The sequence below is a fragment of the Oncorhynchus keta genome, unplaced genomic scaffold, assembly GCF_023373465.1.
Source record: "Oncorhynchus keta strain PuntledgeMale-10-30-2019 unplaced genomic scaffold, Oket_V2 Un_contig_2998_pilon_pilon, whole genome shotgun sequence".
Classification (NCBI taxonomy): Eukaryota; Metazoa; Chordata; class Actinopteri; order Salmoniformes; family Salmonidae; genus Oncorhynchus; species Oncorhynchus keta.
In genome coordinates this window covers 25648-45602 of record NW_026286834.1, presented here as the reverse complement: position 1 = coordinate 45602, position 19955 = coordinate 25648, and the positions used below count along the sequence as shown (strand labels likewise).

At 45.6% G+C, this 19955-nt stretch overlaps 1 protein-coding gene and 1 long non-coding RNA gene across 3 annotated transcripts; one reads left to right on the top strand and one right to left on the bottom strand.

The window, feature by feature from the left end:
- Nucleotides 1-481: 481 nt before the first annotated feature.
- LOC127923523 (transcription factor Spi-B-like) lies at nt 482-16911 on the bottom strand. The gene is made up of 6 exons (XM_052507575.1): nt 16828-16911; nt 14941-14976; nt 9902-10085; nt 7650-7768; nt 4331-4487; nt 482-1176 (listed from the first exon to the last, which is right to left on the bottom strand). Exons 2-6 carry the CDS (start codon nt 14959-14961, stop codon nt 878-880), a joined length of 780 nt encoding a protein of 259 aa, XP_052363535.1. The 5' UTR covers nt 14962-14976; nt 16828-16911; the 3' UTR covers nt 482-877.
- Nucleotides 4482-6942, top strand: LOC127923526 (uncharacterized). 2 transcript variants are annotated; one of them, XR_008114613.1, is made up of 4 exons: nt 4482-4988; nt 5067-5302; nt 5853-5970; nt 6725-6942. It is a non-coding gene; the product is annotated as an uncharacterized LOC127923526 (long non-coding RNA). The 2 variants fall into 2 exon arrangements; XR_008114612.1 differs by having other exon boundaries at nt 5067-5380.
- Nucleotides 16912-19955: the final 3044 nt, after the last annotated feature.

The window sequence follows — 19955 nt, the reverse complement described above, 5'->3', positions numbered from 1 at the left end:
TTCTACATGTTGAAGACCCTTTCCCTAGCTTCTACATGTTGAAGACCCTTTCCCTAGCTTCTACATGTTGAAGGCCCTTTCCCTAGCTTCTACATGTTGAAGACCCTTTCCCTAGCTTCTACATGTTGAAGACCCTTCCCTAGCTTCTACATGTTGAAGGCCCTTTCCCTAGCTTCTACATGTTGAAGACCCTTTCCCTAGCTTCTACATGTTGAAGACCCTTTCCCTAGCTTCTACATGTTGAAGACCCTTTCCCTAGAAGACCCTTCCTAGCTTCTACATGTTGAAGACCCTTTCCCTAGCTTCTACATGTTGAAGACCCTTTTGAAGGCCCTAGCTTCTACATGTTGAAGACCCTTTCCCTAGCTTCTACATGTTGAAGACCCTTTCCCTAGCTTCTACATGTTGAAGGCCCTTTCCCTAGCTTCTACATGTTGAAGGCCCTTTCCCCTAGCTTCTACATGTTGAAGACCCTTTCCCTAGTCTCTACATGTTGAAGACCCTTTCCCTAGCTTCTACATGTTGAAGACCCTTTCCCTAGCTTCTACATGTTGAAGGCCCTTTCCCTAGCTTCTACATGTTGAAGGCCCTTTCCCTAGCTTCTACATATTGAAGACCCCGTCTACATGGTGTCTACCTGTTGAAGACAGAAGGGTTGGGGGTTAGGGTGATGTTGTTCCTCTTCCTCCTCCTGCTCTTTTTCCTCCTCCCCCTCTTCATACTCTTCCTTCTTCTCCTCCTCTTCCTCCTCCCCCTGCTCCTCCTCCTCTTCCTCTTGCTCCTCTTCTTCTACTTCCTCATCCTACAAATACTCAGTATTTATCTTTGTGCCCTGCCAGGTAACTGTGCTAGCATATGTTCCTCCTTCTCCCTCTCCCTAACACGCTCCCTGCAGCCCCCTCAGTGTTCCCTCACTAAACTGGTACGTGAGCTTCCTCTTCACCTTACAGATCTCTCCTGTTCTGCTGTAGTTTCTGAGTGCTCGAGCCATCTTCTGGTATGTCATGGTCTTGCGATTTCCCTTCCTTCGGCCCCACAGCTGGGCCAGACGCTCCTTGTTCTGGGAGGAGAACTGGAAGGTGCCGGAGCAGGACTGTACCCACCAGATGCAGCTCCGCATGGAGGGGGTCTGTAGCATCTCAAACAGAAAGTGGAACAGACGTTCCTTCTTCTTTCCTGTCGGGGCAAAAGGGGGGGGGGATACAGGAAGTAAGTATATTGTTATTTATTCGTGTTTATTCGTTATTAAGGTTGGTGGTGTGTGTGTGGTAGTGTGTAGTGTTGTGGGTGTGTGTGGTAGTGTGTAGTGGTGAGGTAGTGTGGGTGGCTGGATGGGACGTGGGTCTGATAGAAGAGTGAGACAGGGGTCACTGGTGAGTAAGGCTGTGATGTAGTGGTGTCAGCGTGTGCTGTGTTGTCAGCGTGTGCTGTGGTGTCAGTATGTAGTGGTGTCAGCGTGTGCTGTGGTGTCAGTATGTAGTGGTGTCAGCGTGTGCTGTGGTGTCAGTATGTAGTGGTGTCAGCGTGTGCTGTGTTGTGGTGTCAGCGTGTGCTGTGGTGTCAGTGTGTGTAGTGGTGTTGGTGTGTGTAGTGGTGTGGGTGTGTGTAGTGGTGTGTAGTGGTGAGGCAGTGTGTAGTTGTGTGGTAGTGTGTAGTGGTGTGGGTGTGTGTGGTAGTGTGTAGTAGTGTGGTAGTTGTGTGGTCGTGTGTAGTGGTAGTGTGTAGTGGTGTGGTATAGTGTAACTTGTGGTAATGTGTAGTGGTTTTGGTGTGTGTAGTGGTGTGGGTAGGTGTTTGCCGGTGTGTAGTGGTGTGGTAGCGTGTAGTGGTGGGATAGTGTGTAGTGGTGTGTGTTTGTGGTAGTGTGTAGTGGGGTGGGTGTGTGTGGTAGTGTGTAGTGGTGTGGTTGCGTGTAGTTGTGTGGTAGTGTGCAGTTGTGTGGTAGTGTGTAGTGGTGTGGGTGTGTGGTATTGTGTAGTGGTGTGGTAGCGTGTAGTTGTGTGGTAGTGTGTAGTGGTGTGGGTGTGTGTAGTGGTGTGGTATAGTGTAATTGTGTGGTAGCGTGTACTGGTGTGTGGTGTGGTAGTGTGTAGTGGTGTGGTAGTGTGTTGGTGTGGGTGTGTGTAATGGTGTGGGTAGTGTGTAATGGTGTGGGTAGTGTGTAGTGGTGTGGGTGTGTGTAGTGGTGTGATAGTGTGTAGTGGTGTGGTAGTGTGTTGGTGTGGGTGTATGTAGTGGTGTGGGTGTGTGTAATGGTGTGGGTACTGTGTATTGGTGTGGGTGTGTGTAGTGGTGTGGGTAGGTGTTTGCCGGGGTGTAGTGGTGTGATAGTGTGTAGTGGTGTGGGTGTATGTTTGTGGTAGTGTGTAGTGGTGTGGTAGTGTGTAGTGCTGTTGTAGTGGTGTTGTAGTGTGTAGTGTTGTGGGTGTGTGTAGTGTTGTGGGGGTGTGTGTGTGTTTGTGGGTGTGTGTAGTGGTAGTGTGTAGTGGTGTGGTATGGGTGTGTGTAGTGGTGTGGGTAGGTGTTTGCCGGTGTGTAATGGTGTGGTAGTGTGTAGTGGTATGGGTGTGTGTAATGGTGTGGGTAGTGTGTAGTGGTGTGGTCGCGTGTAGTGGTGTGGTCGCGTGTAGTGGTGTGGGTGTGTGTAATGGTGTGGGTAGTGTGTAATGGTGTGGGTAGTGGTGTAGTGGTGTGGTCGTGTGTAGTGGTGTAGTGGTGTGGTCGTGTGTGGTGGTGTAGTGGTGTGGTAGTTTGTAGTGGTGTGGTAGTGTGTGGTGGTGTGGGTGTGTGTAGTGGTGTGGGTATGTGTTTGCCGGGGTGTAGTGTAGTGGTGTGGTAGTGTGTAGTGGTGTGATAGTGTGTGTAGTGGTGTATGTAGTGGTGTGGTAGTGTGTAGTGGTGTGGTAGTGTGTAGTGGTGTGATAGTGTGTGTAGTGGTGTATGTAGTGGTGTGGTAGTGTGTAGTGGTGTGGTAGTGTGTAGTGGTGTGATAGTGTGTAGTGGTGTGGGTGTATTTAGTGGCGTGGGTGTATGTAATGGTGTGGTAGCGTGTAGTGGTGTGGTAGTGTGTAGTGGTGTGTGTTTGTGGTGGTGTGTAGTGGCGTGGGTGTGTGTAATGGTGTGGTAGCGTGTAGTGGTGAGGTAGTGTGTAGTGGTGAGGTAGTGTGTAGTGGTGTGGCTGTGTGTTTGTCGTTGTGTAGTGGTAGTGTGTAGTGGCGTGGGTGTGTAGTCGTGTGGGTGTATGTATTGGTGTGGGTGTGTGTAGTGGTGTGGGTAGGTGTTTGCCGGGTGTAGTGGTGTGGGTATGTGTTTGCCGGGGTGTAGTGTAGTGGTGTGGTAGTGTGTAGTGCTGTTGTAGTGGTGTTGTAGTGTGTAGTGTTGTGGGTGTGTGTAGTGTTGTGGGGGTGTGTGTGTGTTTGTGGGTGTGTGTAGTGGTAGTGTGTAGTTGTGTGGTATTGTGTAGTGGTATGGGTGTGTGTAATGGTGTGAGTCTTGTGTAGTGGTAGTGTGTAGTGGTGTGGTCGCGTGTAGTAGTGTGGTCGCGTGTAGTGGTGTGGGTAGGTGTTTGCCGGTGTGTAGTGGTGTAGTGGTGTGGTCGTGTGTGGTGGTGTAATGGTGTGGGTGGTGTGTAGTGGTGTGGGTGGTGTGTAGTGGTGTGGGTGGTGTGTAGTGGTGTGGTTAGTGTGTAGTGGTGTGGTTAGTGTGTAGTGGTGTGGTAGTGTGTGGTGGTGTGTGTAGTGGTGTGCGTAGGTGTTTGCCGGTGTGTAGTGGTGTGGTAGTTTGTAGTGGTGTGTAGTGGTGTGGTTAGTGTGTAGTGGTGTGGGTGGTGTGTAGTGGTGTGGTTAGTGTGTAGTGGTGTGGTAGTGTGTAGTGGTGTGGTAGTGTGTAGTGGTGTGGGTATGTGTTTGCCGGTGTGTCGTGGTGTGGTAGTGTGTAGTGGTGTGGTAGTGTGTAGTGGTGTGGTAGTGTGTAGTGGTGTGATAGTGTGTAGTGGTGTGGGTGTATTTAGTGGCGTGGGTGTATGTAATGGTGTGGTAGTGTGTAGTGGTGAGGTAGTGGGTAGTAGTGTGGGTGTGTGTAGTGGTGTGGGTGTAGTGGTGTGGGTGTTTGTCGCGGTCTGGGTGTGTGTAGTGGTGTGGGTGTGTGTAGTGGTGTGGGTGTATGTAGTGGTGTGGGTGTGTGTGTGGGTGTATGTAGTGGTGTGGGTGTGTGGTGGTGTGGGTGTATGTAGTGGTGTGGGTGTATGTAGTGGTGTGGGTGTATGTAGTGGTGTGGGTGTATGTAGTGGTGTGGGTGTATGTAGTGGTGTGGGTGTGTGTGGTGTTGTTACCTGAGTGTGATGTGAGGGGCAGTATTTCGCTCGTCTTCCTGCCTCTCCTCTCAGCAGGGGGGCAGGAGAGAGCGTCGGAGGGAGAGGATGGAGGGTAGTCTAGACAGAGGGAGCTGGAGGAGTCAGACTCACTGCAGGGAGTTGTCTCACTGGAATCCTGAAACACGCATCCCCTCAGTCAGACAGTTTAAATGTCAGTCTGACTTACATTATTACATTCAATATCTTTCCTTATTAATGTGTAGTACGGTGTAGTAGGTGTGTAGTAAATGTGTAGTAGCCCTGTTGAGTGTTGTAGGTGTGTAGTAAACGTGTAGTAGCCCTGTTGAGTGTTGTAGGTGTGTAGTAAACGTGTAGTAGCCCTGTTGAGTGTTGTAGGTGTGTAGTAAACGTGTAGTAGCCCTGTTGAGTGTTGTAGGTGTGTAGTAAACGTGTAGTAGCCCTGTTGAGTGTTGTAGGTGTGTAGTAAACGTGTAGTAGCCCTGTTGAGTGTTGTAGGTGTGTAGTAAACGTGTAGTAGCCCTGTTGAGTGTTGTAGGTGTGTAGTAAACGTGTAGTAGCCCTGTTGAGTGTTGTAGGTGTGTAGTAAACGTGTAGTAGCCCTGTTGAGTGTTGTAGGTGTGTAGTAAACGTGTAGTAGCCCTGTTGAGTGTTGTAGGTGTGTAGTAAACGTGTAGTAGCCCTGTTGTATTGTGTAGTAGAGCAGCCATCTCAGTAATCATGTTGAGTGTTGTAGGTGTGTAGTAAACGTGTAGTAGCCCTGTTGAGTGTTGTAGGTGTGTAGTAAACGTGTAGTAGCCCTGTTGTATTGTGTAGTAGAGCAGCCATCTCAGTAGTCATGTTGAGTGTTGTAGGTGTGTAGTAAACGTGTAGTAGCCCTGTTGAGTGTTGTAGGTGTGTAGTAAACGTGTAGTAGCCCTGTTGTATTGTGTAGTAGAGCAGCCATCTCAGTAGTCATGTTGAGTGTTGTAGGTGTGTAGTAAACGTGTAGTAGCCCTGTTGTATTGTGTAGTAGAGCAGCCATCTCAGTAGTCATGTTGAGTGTTGTAGGTGTGTAGTAAACGTGTAGTAGCCCTGTTGAGAGTTGTAGGTGTGTAGTAAACGTGTAGTAGCCCTGTTGTATTGTGTAGTAGAGCAGCCATCTCAGTAGTCATGTTGAGGGTTGTAGGTGTGTAGTAAACGTGTAGTAGTCATGTTGTATTGTGTAGTAGAGCAGCCATCTCAGTAGTCATGTTGAGTGTTGTAGGTGTGTAGTAAACGTGTAGTAGCCCTGTTGTATTGTGTAGTAGAGCAGCCTTCTCAGTAGTCATGTTGAGGGTTGTAGGTGTGTAGTAAACGTGTAGTAGCCCTGTTGAGTGTTGTAGGTGTGTAGTAAACGAGTAGTAGCCCTGTTGAGTGTTGTAGGTGTGTAGTAAACATGTAGTAGCCCTGTTGAGTGTTGTAGGTGTGTAGTAAACGTGTAGTAGCCCTGTTGTATTGTGTAGTAGAGCAGCCATCTCAGTAATCATGTTGAGTGTTGTAGGTGTGTAGTAAACGTGTAGTAGCCCTGTTGAGTGTTGTAGGTGTGTAGTAAACGTGTAGTAGCCCTGTTGTATTGTGTAGTAGAGCAGCCATCTCAGTAGTCATGTTGAGTGTTGTAGGTGTGTAGTAAACCCTGTTGTATTGTAGCCCTCTCAGTTGAGTGTTGTAGGTGTGTAGTAAACGTGTAGTAGCCCTGTTGTATTGTGTAGTAGAGCAGCCATCTCAGTAGTCATGTTGAGTGTTGTAGGTGTGTAGTAAACGTGTAGTAGCCCTGTTGTATTGTGTAGTAGAGCAGCCATCTCAGTAGTCATGTTGAGTGTTGTAGGTGTGTAGTAAATGTGTAGTAGCCCTGTTGTATTGGGTAGTAGAGCAGCCATCTCAGTAGTCATGTTGAGGGTTGTAGGTGTGTAGTAAACGTGTAGTAGTCATGTTGTATTGTGTAGTAGAGCAGCCATCTCAGTAGTCATGTTGAGTGTTGTAGGTGTGTAGTAAACGTGTAGTAGCCCTGTTGTATTGTGTAGTAGAGCAGCCTTCTCAGTAGTCATGTTGAGTGTTGTAGGTGTGTAGTAAATGTGTAGTAGCCCTGTTGTATTGTGTAGTAGAGCAGCCATCTCAGTAGTCATGTTGAGTGTTGTAGGTGTGTAGTAAACGTGTAGTAGTCATGTTGTATTGTGTAGTAGAGCAGCCATCTCAGTAGTCATGTTGAGGGTTGTAGGTGTGTAGTAAACGTGTAGTAGCCCTGTTGTGTGTTGTAGGTGTGTAGTAAACGTGTAGTAGCCCTGTTGTATTGTGTAGTAGAGCAGCCATCTCAGTAGCCCTGTTGAGGGTTGTAGGTGTGTAGTAAACGTGTAGTAGCCCTGTTGAGTGTTGTAGGTGTGTAGTAAACGTGTAGTAGCCCTGTTGAGTGTTGTAGGTGTGTAGTAAACGTGTAGTAGCCCTGTTGTATTGTGTAGTAGAGCAGCCATCTCAGTAGCCCTGTTGAGTGTTGTAGGTGTGTAGTAAACGTGTAGTAGCCCTGTTGTATTGTGTAGTAGAGCAGCCATCTCAGTAGTCATGTTGAGTGTTGTAGGTGTGTAGTAAACGTGTAGTAGCCCTGTTGAGTGTTGTAGGTGTGTAGTAAACGCCCTGTTGTATTGTGTAGTAGAGCAGCCATGTCAGTAGTCAACAGTGTCAGTTAGCCCTGTTGAATTGTGTACCAATAAAACCATTCAAAACCTCTCCGTAGTCACCATACAGGAGTCAATGTTAAAAGTCAGTGAATCTGCCCAATGAAAACCATTCAAAACCTTCTCCGTAAACTTGACCTTTTCCTATACAAATGTCTATAGTGAATGGCATTTTTATACAAATGTCTAAATGGAATGAAATATTAACATGACAAATTCTCCTAGTGGAATGCCCAAATATTAACATTATACAAATGTCTATAGTGGAATGGCCTAAATATTAACATTATACAAATGTCTATAGTGGAATGGCCTAAATATTAACATTATACAAATGTCTATTGTGGAATGGCCTAAATATTAACATTATACAAATGTCTATTGTGGAATGGCCTAAATATTAACATTATACAAATGTCTATAGTGGAATGGCTTAAATATTAACATTATACAAATGTCTATAGTGGAATGGCTTAAATATTAACATTATACAAATGTCTATAGTGGAATGGCCTAAATATTAACATTATACAAATGTGCAAATATACATAAATAATAATATTGTGAAGACTTCTGCATTACGGCCCTTACAGTATGCATGTTGTGTGAGAGGGTGTGTTCATTGTACTCACCCAGTGGTTGCCATGAAGACGAGGCCATTCTGTGGGCGGAGCCTGTTTTTCATATTCCTTATTAAGAGAAGTATAGTCATAATGCCACTGGTAGGCATACTGACCAGACCAGCTGTTCTCTGAGGAGACAATATATCAATAGGTCAACAAATGAATCAATCAGGTAATCAGGTAATCAATCAGGTAATCAAGTAATCAGGTAATCAATCAGGTAATCAGGTAATCAGGTAATCAATCAGGCAATCAACCAATCAATCAGGCAATCAATCAATCAATCAATCAGGTAATCAATCAATCAATCAGGCAATCAATCAGGCAATCAATCAGGCAATCAATCAGGTAATCAATCAGGTAATCAATCAATCAGGCAATCAATCAATCAGGTAATCAATCAATCAATCAGGCAATCAGGTAATCAATCAGGCAATCAGGTAATCAATCAGGCAATCAATCAATCAATCAGGTAATCAATCAATCAATCAGGTAATCAATCAGGCAATCAGGTAATCAATCAGGTAATCAGGTAATCAATCAATCAATCAGGCAATCAGGTAATCAATCAATCAATCAATCAGGTAATCAATCAGGCAATCAGGTAATCAATCAATCAATCAGGTAATCAATCAAATCAATCAATCAATCAATCAGGTAATCAATCAATCAATCAATCAGGTAATCAAATCAATCAATCAGGTAATCAATCAATCAATCAATCAATCAATCAATCAATCAGGTAATCAATCAATCAGGCAATCAGGTAATCAATCAATCAATCAATCAATCAGGCAATCAATCAGGCAATCAGGTAATCAATCAGGCAATCAATCAATCAATCAGGTAATCAATCAATCAATCAATCAGGTAATCAATCAGGCAATCAGGTAATCAATCAGGCAATCAGGTAATCAATCAATCAATCAATCAGGTAATCAATCAATCAATCAGGCAATCAATCAGGCAATCCGGTAATCAATCAGTCAATCAATCAATCAATCAGGTAATCAATCAATCAATCAATCAGGTAATCAATCAGGCAATCAGGTAATCAATCAGGCAATCAGGTAATAAATCAATCAATCAGGTAATCAATCAGGCAATCAGGTAATCAGGCAATCAGGTAATCACGCAATCAGGTAATCAACCAATCAATCAGGTAATCAACCAATCAATCAGGCAATCAGTTAATCAATCAGGCAATCAGGTAATCAATCAGGCAATCAGGTAATCAATCAGGCAATCAGGTAATCAGGTAATCAGGTAATCAACCAATCAACCAATCAATCAGGCAATCAGGTAATCAATCAGGCAATCAGGCAATCAGGTAATCAATCAGGCAATCAGGTAATCAATCAGGCAATCAGGTAATCAATCAGGCAATCAGGTAATCAATCAGGCAATCAGGTAATCAACCAATCAATCAGGCAATCAGGTAATCAATCAAGCAATCAACCAATCAATCAGGCAATCAGGTAATCAACCAATCAACCAATCAATCAGGCAATCAGGTAATCAATCAGGCAATCAGGCAATCAGGTAATCAATCAGGCAATCAGGTAATCAATCAGGCAATCAGGTAATCAATCAGGCAATCAGGTAATCAACCAATCAATCAGGTAATCAACCAATCAATCAGGCAATCAGGTAATCAACCAATCAATCAGGCAATCAGGTAATCAATCAGGCAATCAGGTAATCAATCAGGCAATCAGGTAATCAATCAGGCAATCAGGTAATCAATCAGGCAATCAGGTAATCAATCAGGCAATCAGGTAATCAACCAATCAATCAGGCAATCAGGTAATCAGGTAATCAACCAATCAACCAATCAATCAGGTAATCAACCAATCAATCAGGCAATCAGGTAATCAACCAATCAATCAGTCAATCAGGCAATCAGGTAATCAACCAAACAACCAATCAATCAGGCAATCAACCAAACAACCAATCAATCAGGCAATCAACCAATCAATCAGGCAATCAACCAATCAATCAGGCAATCAACCAACCAATCAGGCAATCAGTTAATCAACCAAACAACCAATCAATCAACCAAACAACCAATCAATCAGGCAATCAACCAATCAATCAGGCAATCAGGTAATCAACTAATCAGGCAATCAGGTAGTCAACCAATCAACCAATCAATCAGGTAATCAACCAATCAATCAGTTTATTAATCAATCAATAAGAGAATAAACAAATGTATAAATCAATCGACCACTCAATCAATCAATAAACACACACACGCTCACCTATGACGCTGGTCTCCTGGTGTTGGTGTGAGTGTGTGTGTGTTTGCTGAGCGGGCGTGGCAGGAGGCGTAGGAGGCGTGTGTTGGACGTCCAGGGAGTGTTCCTGTAGATATTCCTCTATGACGTCCAGGTCCACCTCTACCGGGGTCTGGGTAGGACCGGGCCAGCCTGGGATATAACCCATCTAGAGGAGACAGCGCGGTCAGTGTATACGTACTGTGTATATACTGTCTATATATATATATATATAATATTGAGTTGCACCCCCTTTTGCCCTCAGAACAGCCTCAATTCGTCGGGTCATGGACTCTACAAGGTGTCGAAAGCATTCAAGGTGACTCCAATGCTTCCCACAGTTGTGTCAAATTGGCTGGATGTCCTTTGGGTGGTGTACCATTCTAGGTACATACATGAAGCTGTTGAGTGTGAAAAACCCACCAGAGCTGCAGTTCTTGACAGACTCAAACCAGTGCCCCTGGGCACCTACTACCGTACCCCATTCAAAGGAACTGAAATATTTTGTCTTTCCCATTCACCCTCTGAATGGCACACATACACAATCCATGTCTCAATTCTCTCAATTCTTAATAATCCTTCTTCAACATGTCTCCTCCCCTTCATCTACATGTCTCCTCCCCTTCTTCTTCAACCTGTCTCCTCCCCTTCATCTACATGTCTCCTCCCCTTCTTCTTCAACCTGTCTCCTCCCCTTCATCTACATGTCTCCTCCCCTTCTTCTTCAACCTGTCTCCTCCCCTTCATCTACATGTCTCCTCCCCTTCTTCTTCAACCTGTCTCCTCCCCTTCATCTACATGTCTCCTCCCCTTCTTCTTCAACCTGTCTCCTCCCCTTCATCTACATGTCTCCTCCCCTTCATCTACACTGATTGAAGTGGATTTAATAAGTGACATCAATAAGAGATGAAAGCTTTCACCTGGATTCACCTGGTCAGTCCATGTCCTAATGTTTCTAACCCTAATCCTAACCCTAACCCTCACCTGGATTCACCTGGTCATTTGATGTCCTAATGTTTCTAACCCTCACCCTAACCCTCACCTGGATTCACCTGGTCAGTCCATGTCCTAATGTTTCTAACCCTAACCCTAACCCTCACCCTAACCCTCACCCTAACCCTAACCTGGATTCACCTGGTCAGTCCATGTCCTAATGTTTCTAACCCTAACCCTAACCCTAACCCTCACCTGGATTCACCTGGTCAGTCCATGTCCTAATGTTTCTAACCCTAACCCTCACCCTAACCCTCACCTGGATTCACCTGGTCAGTCCATGTCCTAATGTTTCTAACCCCTAACCCTAACCCTCACCCTCACCCTCACCCCCTAACCCTAACCCTCACCCTCACCTGGATTCACCTGGTCAGTCCATGTCCTAATGTTTCTAACCCTAACCCTAACCCTCACCCCAACCCTCACCCTAACCCTCACCCTAACCCTCACCCTCACCCTCACCCTAACCTCACCCTCACCCTCACCCTAACCCTCACCCTAACCCTCACCCCTCACCCTCACCCCAACCCTCACCCTAACCTGGATTCACCTGGTCAGTCGATGTCCTAATGTTTCTAACCCTCACCCTCACCCCAACCCTCACCCTAACCCTTACCCTAACCCTCACCCTCACCCTCACCCCAACCCTCACCCTAACCCTCACCCTCACCCCAACCCTCACCCTAACCCTCACCCTCACCCCAACCCTCACCCTAACCCTCACCTTCACCCTAAACCTCACCCTAACCCTCACCCTAACCCTCACCCTCACCGTCACCCTAACCCTCACCCTAACCCTCACCCTAACCCTCACCCTAACCCTAATATGTTATAAACTGAGTATATATAAACACCTTCAAGCTCAAACATACTAAGCACAAAATCACTGGAATATAACTTAGAGTACTATAACAAGGACTGTCACATGGACTGTAGCAAGGACTGGAATATAACTTAGAGGACTGTAACAAGGACTGGGACTGTAACAAGGACTGTCACATGGACTGTAGCAAGGACTGGAATATAACTTAGAGGACTGTAACAAGGACTGGGACTGTAACAAGGACTGTATTAATGACTATAACATGGACTATAACAATGAATGTAGCAAGGACTGGGACTGTCACATGGACTGTAGCAATGAATGCAGCAAGGACTGGGACTCACATGGACTGTAACAATGACTATAACAATGACTATAACAAAAAATGTAGCATGGACTATAACATGGACTATAACATGAACTACAACATGGACTATAACATGAACTATAACATGAACTACAACATGGACTATAACATGGACTATAACATGGACTATAACATGAACTATAACATGAACTACAACATGGACTATAACATGGACTATAACATGAACTACAACATGGACTATAACAAGGACTACAACATGGACTATAACAAGGACTACAACATGGACTATAACATGGACTATAACATGGACTATAACATGGACTATAACATGGACTATAACATGGACTATAACATGGACTATAACATGGACTATAACATGGACTATAACATGGACTATAACATGGACTATAACATGAACTACAACATGGACTGTAACAATGACTACAACATGGACTATAACATGAACTACAACATGGACTATAACATGAACTATAACATGAACTACAACATGGACTATAACATGGACTATAACATGGACTATAACATGAACTATAACATGAACTACAACATGGACTATAACATGGACTATAACATGGACTATAACATGGACTATAACAAGGACTACAACATGGACTGTAACATGGACTGTAACATGGACTATAACATGGACTATAACATGGACTGTAACATGGACTATAACAAGGACTACAACATGGACTGTAACATGGACTGTAACATGGACTATAACATGGACTATAACATGGACTGTAACATGGACTATAACAAGGACTACAACATGGACTGTAACATGGACTGTAACATGGACTGTAACATGGACTATAACATGGACTATAACATGGACTATAACATGGACTATAACATGGACTATAACATGGACTATAACATGGACTATAACATGAACTACAACATGGACTGTAACAATGAATGTAACAAATCACTGCCATCAACATCTTCTAATGACATCTGGAATCCCACAAAAATGAAGAAGGGTGATCACATCTGAATGGGGATCACATCTGAATGGGGATCACATCTGAATGGGGATCACATCTGAACGGGGATCACATCTGAACGGGGATCACATCTGAATGGGGATCACATCTAAACGGGGATCACATCTAAACGGGGATCACATCTGAATGGGGATCACATCTAAACGGGGATCACATCTAAACGGGGATCACATCTGAACAGGGATCACATCTGAATGGGGATCACATCTAAACGGGGATCACATCTGAACAGGGATCACATCTGAACAGGGATCACATCTGAATGGGGATCACATCTGAACGGGGATCACATCGGAACGGTGATCACATCTGAACGGGGATCACATTTCATCTGAACGGGGATCACATCTAAACAGGGATCACATCTAAACGGGGATCACATCTAAACGGGATCACATCTGAATGGGGATCACATCTAAACGGGGATCACATCTGAACAGGGATCACATCTGAACAGGGATCACATCTGAATGGGGATCACATCTGAACGGGGATCACATCGGAACGGGGATCACATCTGAACGGGGATCACATTTCATCTGAACGGGGATCACATCTGAACAGGGATCACATCTAAACGGGGATCACATCTGAACAGGGATCACATCTAAACGGGGATCACATCTGAACAGGGATCACATCTAAACGGGGATCACATCTAAACGGGGATCACATCTAAACAGGGATCACGTGTGAAAGGGGATCACATCGGAAGGGGGATCACGTGTGAACGGGGATCACATCTGAACGGGGATCACATCGGAAGGGGGATCACGTGTGAAGGGGGATCACATCTGAACGGGGATCACATCGGAAGGGGGATCACGTGTGAAGGGGGATCACGGAAGGGGGATCACGTGAACGGGGATCACATCGGAAGGGGGATCACGTCGGAAGGGGGATCACGTCGGAAGGGGGATCACCTGTGAAAGGGGATCACATCAGAACGGGGATCACGTGTGAAGGGGGATCACGTGTGAACGGGGATCACATCGGAAGGGGGATCACGTGTGAAGGGGGATCACATCGGAAGGGGGATCACGTGTGAAGGGGGATCACATCGGAAGGGGGATCACGTGTGAAGGGGGATCACATCGGAAGGGGGATCACATCTGAAGGGGGATCACATCGGAAGGGGGATCACGTGTGAAGGGGGATCACGTGTGAACGGGGATCACGTGTGAAGGGGGATCACATCTGAATGTGATATTTCCTCACATCACTGTCTGGTTTTTGAATTCTATAACTGACAAGACACCTTGCCAATATCAGATAAGTCCTCCTTTGAGGCACTTTATAAACGCAGGCCCTGGTCTCTGTTAGTACTGATCTGTAGTTATTGTATAGTAATACACAGTAGTATATATTTAATAGTTGTGTACGGACCAGAATCTGTTAGTAGTGTAATTAATAACTGACAGTTTGTTGTTGTTCTGAAGACGCACAACAGCCTGCTCGCTACTTTGACTACACACACGCACACACACACACACACACCTTTAACCCCACTGTCTGCTTTGACTAGCAAATATATGCAAGTGTTGGTCACTCTCACAGCAACATCAATATAAAGACACAGAAAATAAATACTTATTTTGAAATATTCTAGCTGCATAGCTACAGTACATTGATTGTGTGTCTGGGAGTCAACCAAATGAAGTTATGAGTCCGTCAGTCAGTCTGGGAGTCAACCAAATGAAGTTATGAGTCCGTCAGTCAGTCTGGGAGTTTGGCAGAAGGGTGAAAGAAGGATTCACAGCTTCCACACACACAGAAACAGACCACCCTGACCCTTTTTACGGTAGAAAACACAGTCTGTTGAGGTATAAAATAAACCCTCTCTTACCGTCTCCAGAGTAGCCAGCATGTCGACACACACTATCTGAAAATCATTAAACACATTCTTTAAATACCAGGAGAAAGACACAGACATCATGTCACACGTGAGACTTGCGCTGTTCCGTAACTGAAAGAACATGCAGCAGTTCAATTTGAGAATTACGTAACTCCAAAAACCAAACTGCTCAACACGATACACAAATAAAACCTTTGTCAGAAATACTCAAAAAGAGTCATTACAAAATATAATATGGTTTAGTTTGACATTCAAATAACAACATAACATTAAAATCACTACACATTGAAGCAGGTTAACAACAGGTTAACAGCAGGTTAACAGCAGGTTAACAGCAGGTTAACAGCAGGTTAACAGCAGGTTAACAGCAGGTTAACAGCAGGTGAACAGCAGGTTAACAGCAGGTTAACAGCAGGTTAACAGCAGGTTAACAGCAGGTTAACAGCAGGTTAACAGTAGGTGGACAGCAGGTTAACAGCAGGTTAACAGCAGGTTAACAGCAGGTTAACAGCAGGTTAACAGTAGGTTAACAGCAGGTTAACAGCAGGTTAACAGCAGGTTAACAGCAGGTTAACAGCAGGTTAACAGCAGGTTAACAGCAGGTTAACAGCAGGTTAACAGCAGGTTAACAGCAGGTTAACAGTAGGTTAACAGCAGGTTAACAGCAGGTTAACAGTAGGTGAACAGCAGGTTAACAGCAGGTTAACAGCAGGTGGACAGCAGGTTAACAGCAGGTTAACAGCAGGTTAACAGCAGGTTAACAGCAGGTTAACAGCAGGTTAACAGCAGGTTAACAGCAGGTGGACAGCAGGTTAACAGCAGGTTAACAGCAGGTTAACAGTAGGTGGACAGCAGGTTAACAGCAGGTTAACAGCAGGTTAACAGCAGGTTAACAGCAGGTTAACAGCAGGTTAACAGCAGGTTAACAGCAGGTTAACAGCAGGTGAACAGCAGGTTAACAGCAGGTTGACAGCAGGTGGACAGCAGGTTAACAGCAGGTTAACAGTAGGTTAACAGCAGGTGGACAGCAGGTGGACAGCAGGTTAACAGCAGGTTAACAGCAGGTTAACAGCAGGTTAACAGCTGGTTAACAGCAGGTTAACAGCAGGTTAACAGCAGGTTAACAGCAGGTTAACAACAGGTTAACATCAGGTTAACAGCAGGTTAACAGCAGGTGGACAGCAGGTGGACAGCAGGTTAACAGCAGGTTAACAGCAGGTTAACAGCAGGTGGACAGCAGGTTAACAGCAGGTTAACAGCTGGTTAACAGCAGGTTAACAGCAGGTGGACAGCAGGTTAACAGTAGGTTAACAGCAGGTTAACAGCAGGTGGACAGCAGGTTAACAGCAGGTGGACAGCAGGTTAACAGCAGGTTAACAGCAGGTTAACAGCAGGTGGACAGCAGGTTAACAGCAGGTTAACAGCAGGTGGACAGCAGGTTAACAGCAGGTTAACAGCAGGTTAACAGCAGGTGGACAGCAGGTTAACAGCAGGTTAACAGCAGGTTAACAGCAGGTTAACAGCAGGTTAACAGCAGGTTAACAGCAGGTGGACAGCAGGTTAACAGCAGGTTAACAGCAGGTTAACAGCAGGTGGACAGCAGGTTAACAGCAGGTTAACAGCAGGTGGACAGCAGGTTAACAGCAGGTTAACAGCAGGTTAACAGCAGGTGGACAGCAGGTTAACAGCAGGTTAACAGCAGGTGGACAGCAGGTTAACAGCAGGTGGACAGCAGGTTAACAGCAGGTTAACAGCAGGTGGACAGCAGGTTAACAGCAGGTTAACAGCAGGTGGACAGCAGGGTAACAGTGCAAAAGTGCATCAAATGAAAGTCAGCAAAATTAAAACTCTCAATGAGAGATGGAGGGACATCTCTACCTGTTTTAGTCCTTTAAGTTGTTTGTTTGACAGATTGATGCAGTAATATCCTTCAGAGAGAGAGGTGTGATGGAGGAAGAGAGACAGAACGAGTGGGCAGGTGAAAGCTCCTCCAGTCCTTTATATACTCTCTCTCTCGCTCTCTCTCTCTCTCTCGCTCTCTCTGACTCTTCACGAGTCACTCTATCATTATGTAAAGTTTCTCACCATCAGTTCAGGTGGGTGTAATGGAGAGGCGGAGCCTACTCTCTCACCATGAGTTCAGGTGGGTGTAATGGAGAGGCGGAGCCTACTCTCTCACCATCAGTTCAGGTGGGTGTAATGGAGAGGCGGAGCCTACTCTCTCACCATGAGTTCAGGTGGGTGTAATGGAGAGGCGGAGCCTACTCTCTCACCATCAGTTCAGGTGGGTGTAATGGAGAGGCGGAGCCTACTCTCTCACCATGAGTTCAGGTGGGTGTAATGGAGAGGCGGAGCCTACTCTCTCACCATCAGTTCAGGTGGGTGTAATGGAGAGGCGGAGCCTACTCTCTCACCATCAGTTCAGGTGGGTGTAATGGAGAGGCGGAGCCTACTCTCTCACCATCAGTTCAGGTGGGTGTAATGGAGAGGCGGAGCCTACTCTCTCACCATCAGTTCAGGTGGGTGTAATGGAGAGGCGGAGCCTACTCTCTCACCATCAGTTCAGGTGGGTGGAGAGGCGGAGCCTACTCTCTCACCATCAGTTCAGGTGGGTGGAGAGGCGGAGCCTACTCTCTCACCATCAGTTCAGGTGGGTGGAGAGGCGGAGCCTACTCTCTCACCATCAGTTCAGGTGGGTGGAGAGGCGGAGCCTACTCTCTCACCATCAGTTCAGGTGGGTGGAGAGGCGGAGCCTACTCTCTCACCATCAGTTCAGGTGGGTGGAGAGGCGGAGCCTACTCTCTCACCATCAGTTCAGGTGGGTGTAATGGAGAGGCGGAGCCTACTCTCTCACCATCAGTTCAGGTGGGTGTAATGGAGAGGCGGAGCCTACTCTCTCACCATCAGTTCAGGTGGGTGTAATGGAGAGGCGGAGCCTACTCTCTCACCATCAGTTCAGGTGGGTGTAATGGAGAGGCGGAGCCTACTCTCTCACCAGTATCATCATTCCTCTGTATTAAAGGTGGACAGGTGTTTAAATAATGAGCTGCAAACAATGTTCATATCTAATGTGTTGCGCTACAAATGTAACAAATGCAATGCGTGTACACACACACACACACACACACACACACACACACACACACACACACACACACACACACACACACACACACACACACACACACACACACACACACACACACACACACACACACACACACACACACACACACACACACACACGAGGAGGCTGATTTCAGATCCGGGTTTGAGGTCCGCAGAGTTAGCAGTTCCACATCCTTTTCTAGAACCTCTCTGCTATATACCGTCTGAACTCTGTTCTGAAAAACACCGTCACCACAGAACGACAACCTCAATCCGTCACAGAATGAAGAAAATAGCAGAACGACACAATATCCAACATCCTCTCTGGAATTGGGGAACAAAACAGCGGCTTCTCTCTTCTTATGATCAGATTAGGGAACATCAGGCGGAGGAGGAAGCCAGATTCACATTATTATTATAGGTGCATATATACTAATGTGGCATAGAACAATATTAATCAGAATATAATGCAAAAGGGAAATGAGGACAGTGCGACATCCTGTGTCCACCGTGGCCTCGACCAGTCCTGTGACAGCCTTATGACCTGTTGCACAATGTTATGACAGTGTTATAACCTCCTATTCATCACGAAGCAAGGCTGCTACGTCATGTCATGGTGTGTGTTTGATAGCAGGATGGACAACACGTACAGATATGATAAATCACAGTTTATCAGTATGCTGTCAACCCAGGAACAGGCGTAAGAACAGGTAGGTTTATATGGAGAGGTAGGACAGAATTAGCCCATAAAACACTGTCCTTTCCTGCCCTCTCTCATACAATAATTGTTCTTGCCTTTTGATCCAAGTACTTTGTGCGATATAAGAGACCAGCAACATACAACCTTGATTTACACTGTATGTATCAGGACATGACTACCCAACTCCATACAGGTGTATGTATCAGGACATGACTACCCAACTCCATACAGGTGTATGTATCAGGACATGACTACCCAACTCCATACAGGTGTATGTATCAGGACATGACTACCCAACTCCATACAGGTGTATGTATCAGGACATGACTACCCAACTCCATACAGGTGTATGTATCAGGACATGACTACCCAACTCCATACAGGTGTATGTATCAGGACATGACTACCCAACTCCATACAGGTGTATGTATCTGGACATGTCTCAGCCTCCAGTATTGTATGCTGCAGTACATGTGTACCCAACTAGGGTCAGTTTGTTATATCTGGACATACTTCTCCTGTCCTATTCAGTGTCCTGTGTGAATCTAAGTGTGCATTCTCTAATTCTCTCCTTCTCTCTTTCTTTCTATCTCTCTCGGAGGACCTGAGCCCTAGGACCATGTCCCAGGACTACCTGACATGAGGACTCCTTGCTGTCCCCAGTCCACCTGGCCATGCTCCTGCTCCAGTTTCACTGACCTGAGCCCTAGGTGTATGTATCCAGGACTGACCTGACATGAACTCCTTACAGGTGTCCCCAGTCCACCTGACTGTGCTGCTGCTCCAGTTTCAACTGTTCTGCCTTATTATTATTCGACCATGCTGGTCATTTATGAACATTTGAACATCTTGGTCATGTTCTGTTATAATCTCTACCCGGCACAGCCAGGTGATGATCAGGACATGACTAGCCCAACCTCTCTAGGTTTCTTCCTAGGTTTGTTTCTAGGAGTTTTTCATGACACCGTGCTTTTACACCTGCATTGTTTGCTGTTTGGGGTTTTAGGCTGGGTTTCTGTACAGCACTTTGAGATATCAGCTGATGTATCAAGGGCTATATAAATAACTTGATTTGATTTGATTTGATTTGACATGACTACCCAACTCCATACAGGTGTATGTATCAGGACATGACTACCCAACTCCATACAGGTGTATGTATCAGGACATGACTACCCAACTCCATACAGGTGTATGT

What these genes read in the sequence shown, in the direction of transcription:
- LOC127923523 (XM_052507575.1), bottom strand. Translation starts at nt 14,961, where the DNA reads ATGCTGGCTACTCTGGAGACG. An exon ending in CCAGGAGACCAGCGTCATAG is followed by an intron (nt 7,769 to 9,901) that starts GTGAGCGTGTGT and finishes TTGTCTCCTCAG; the next exon opens with AGAACAGCTGGTCTGGTCAG. An exon ending in GTCTTCATGGCAACCACTGG is followed by an intron (nt 4,488 to 7,649) that starts GTGAGTACAATG and finishes TGCGTGTTTCAG; the next exon opens with GATTCCAGTGAGACAACTCC.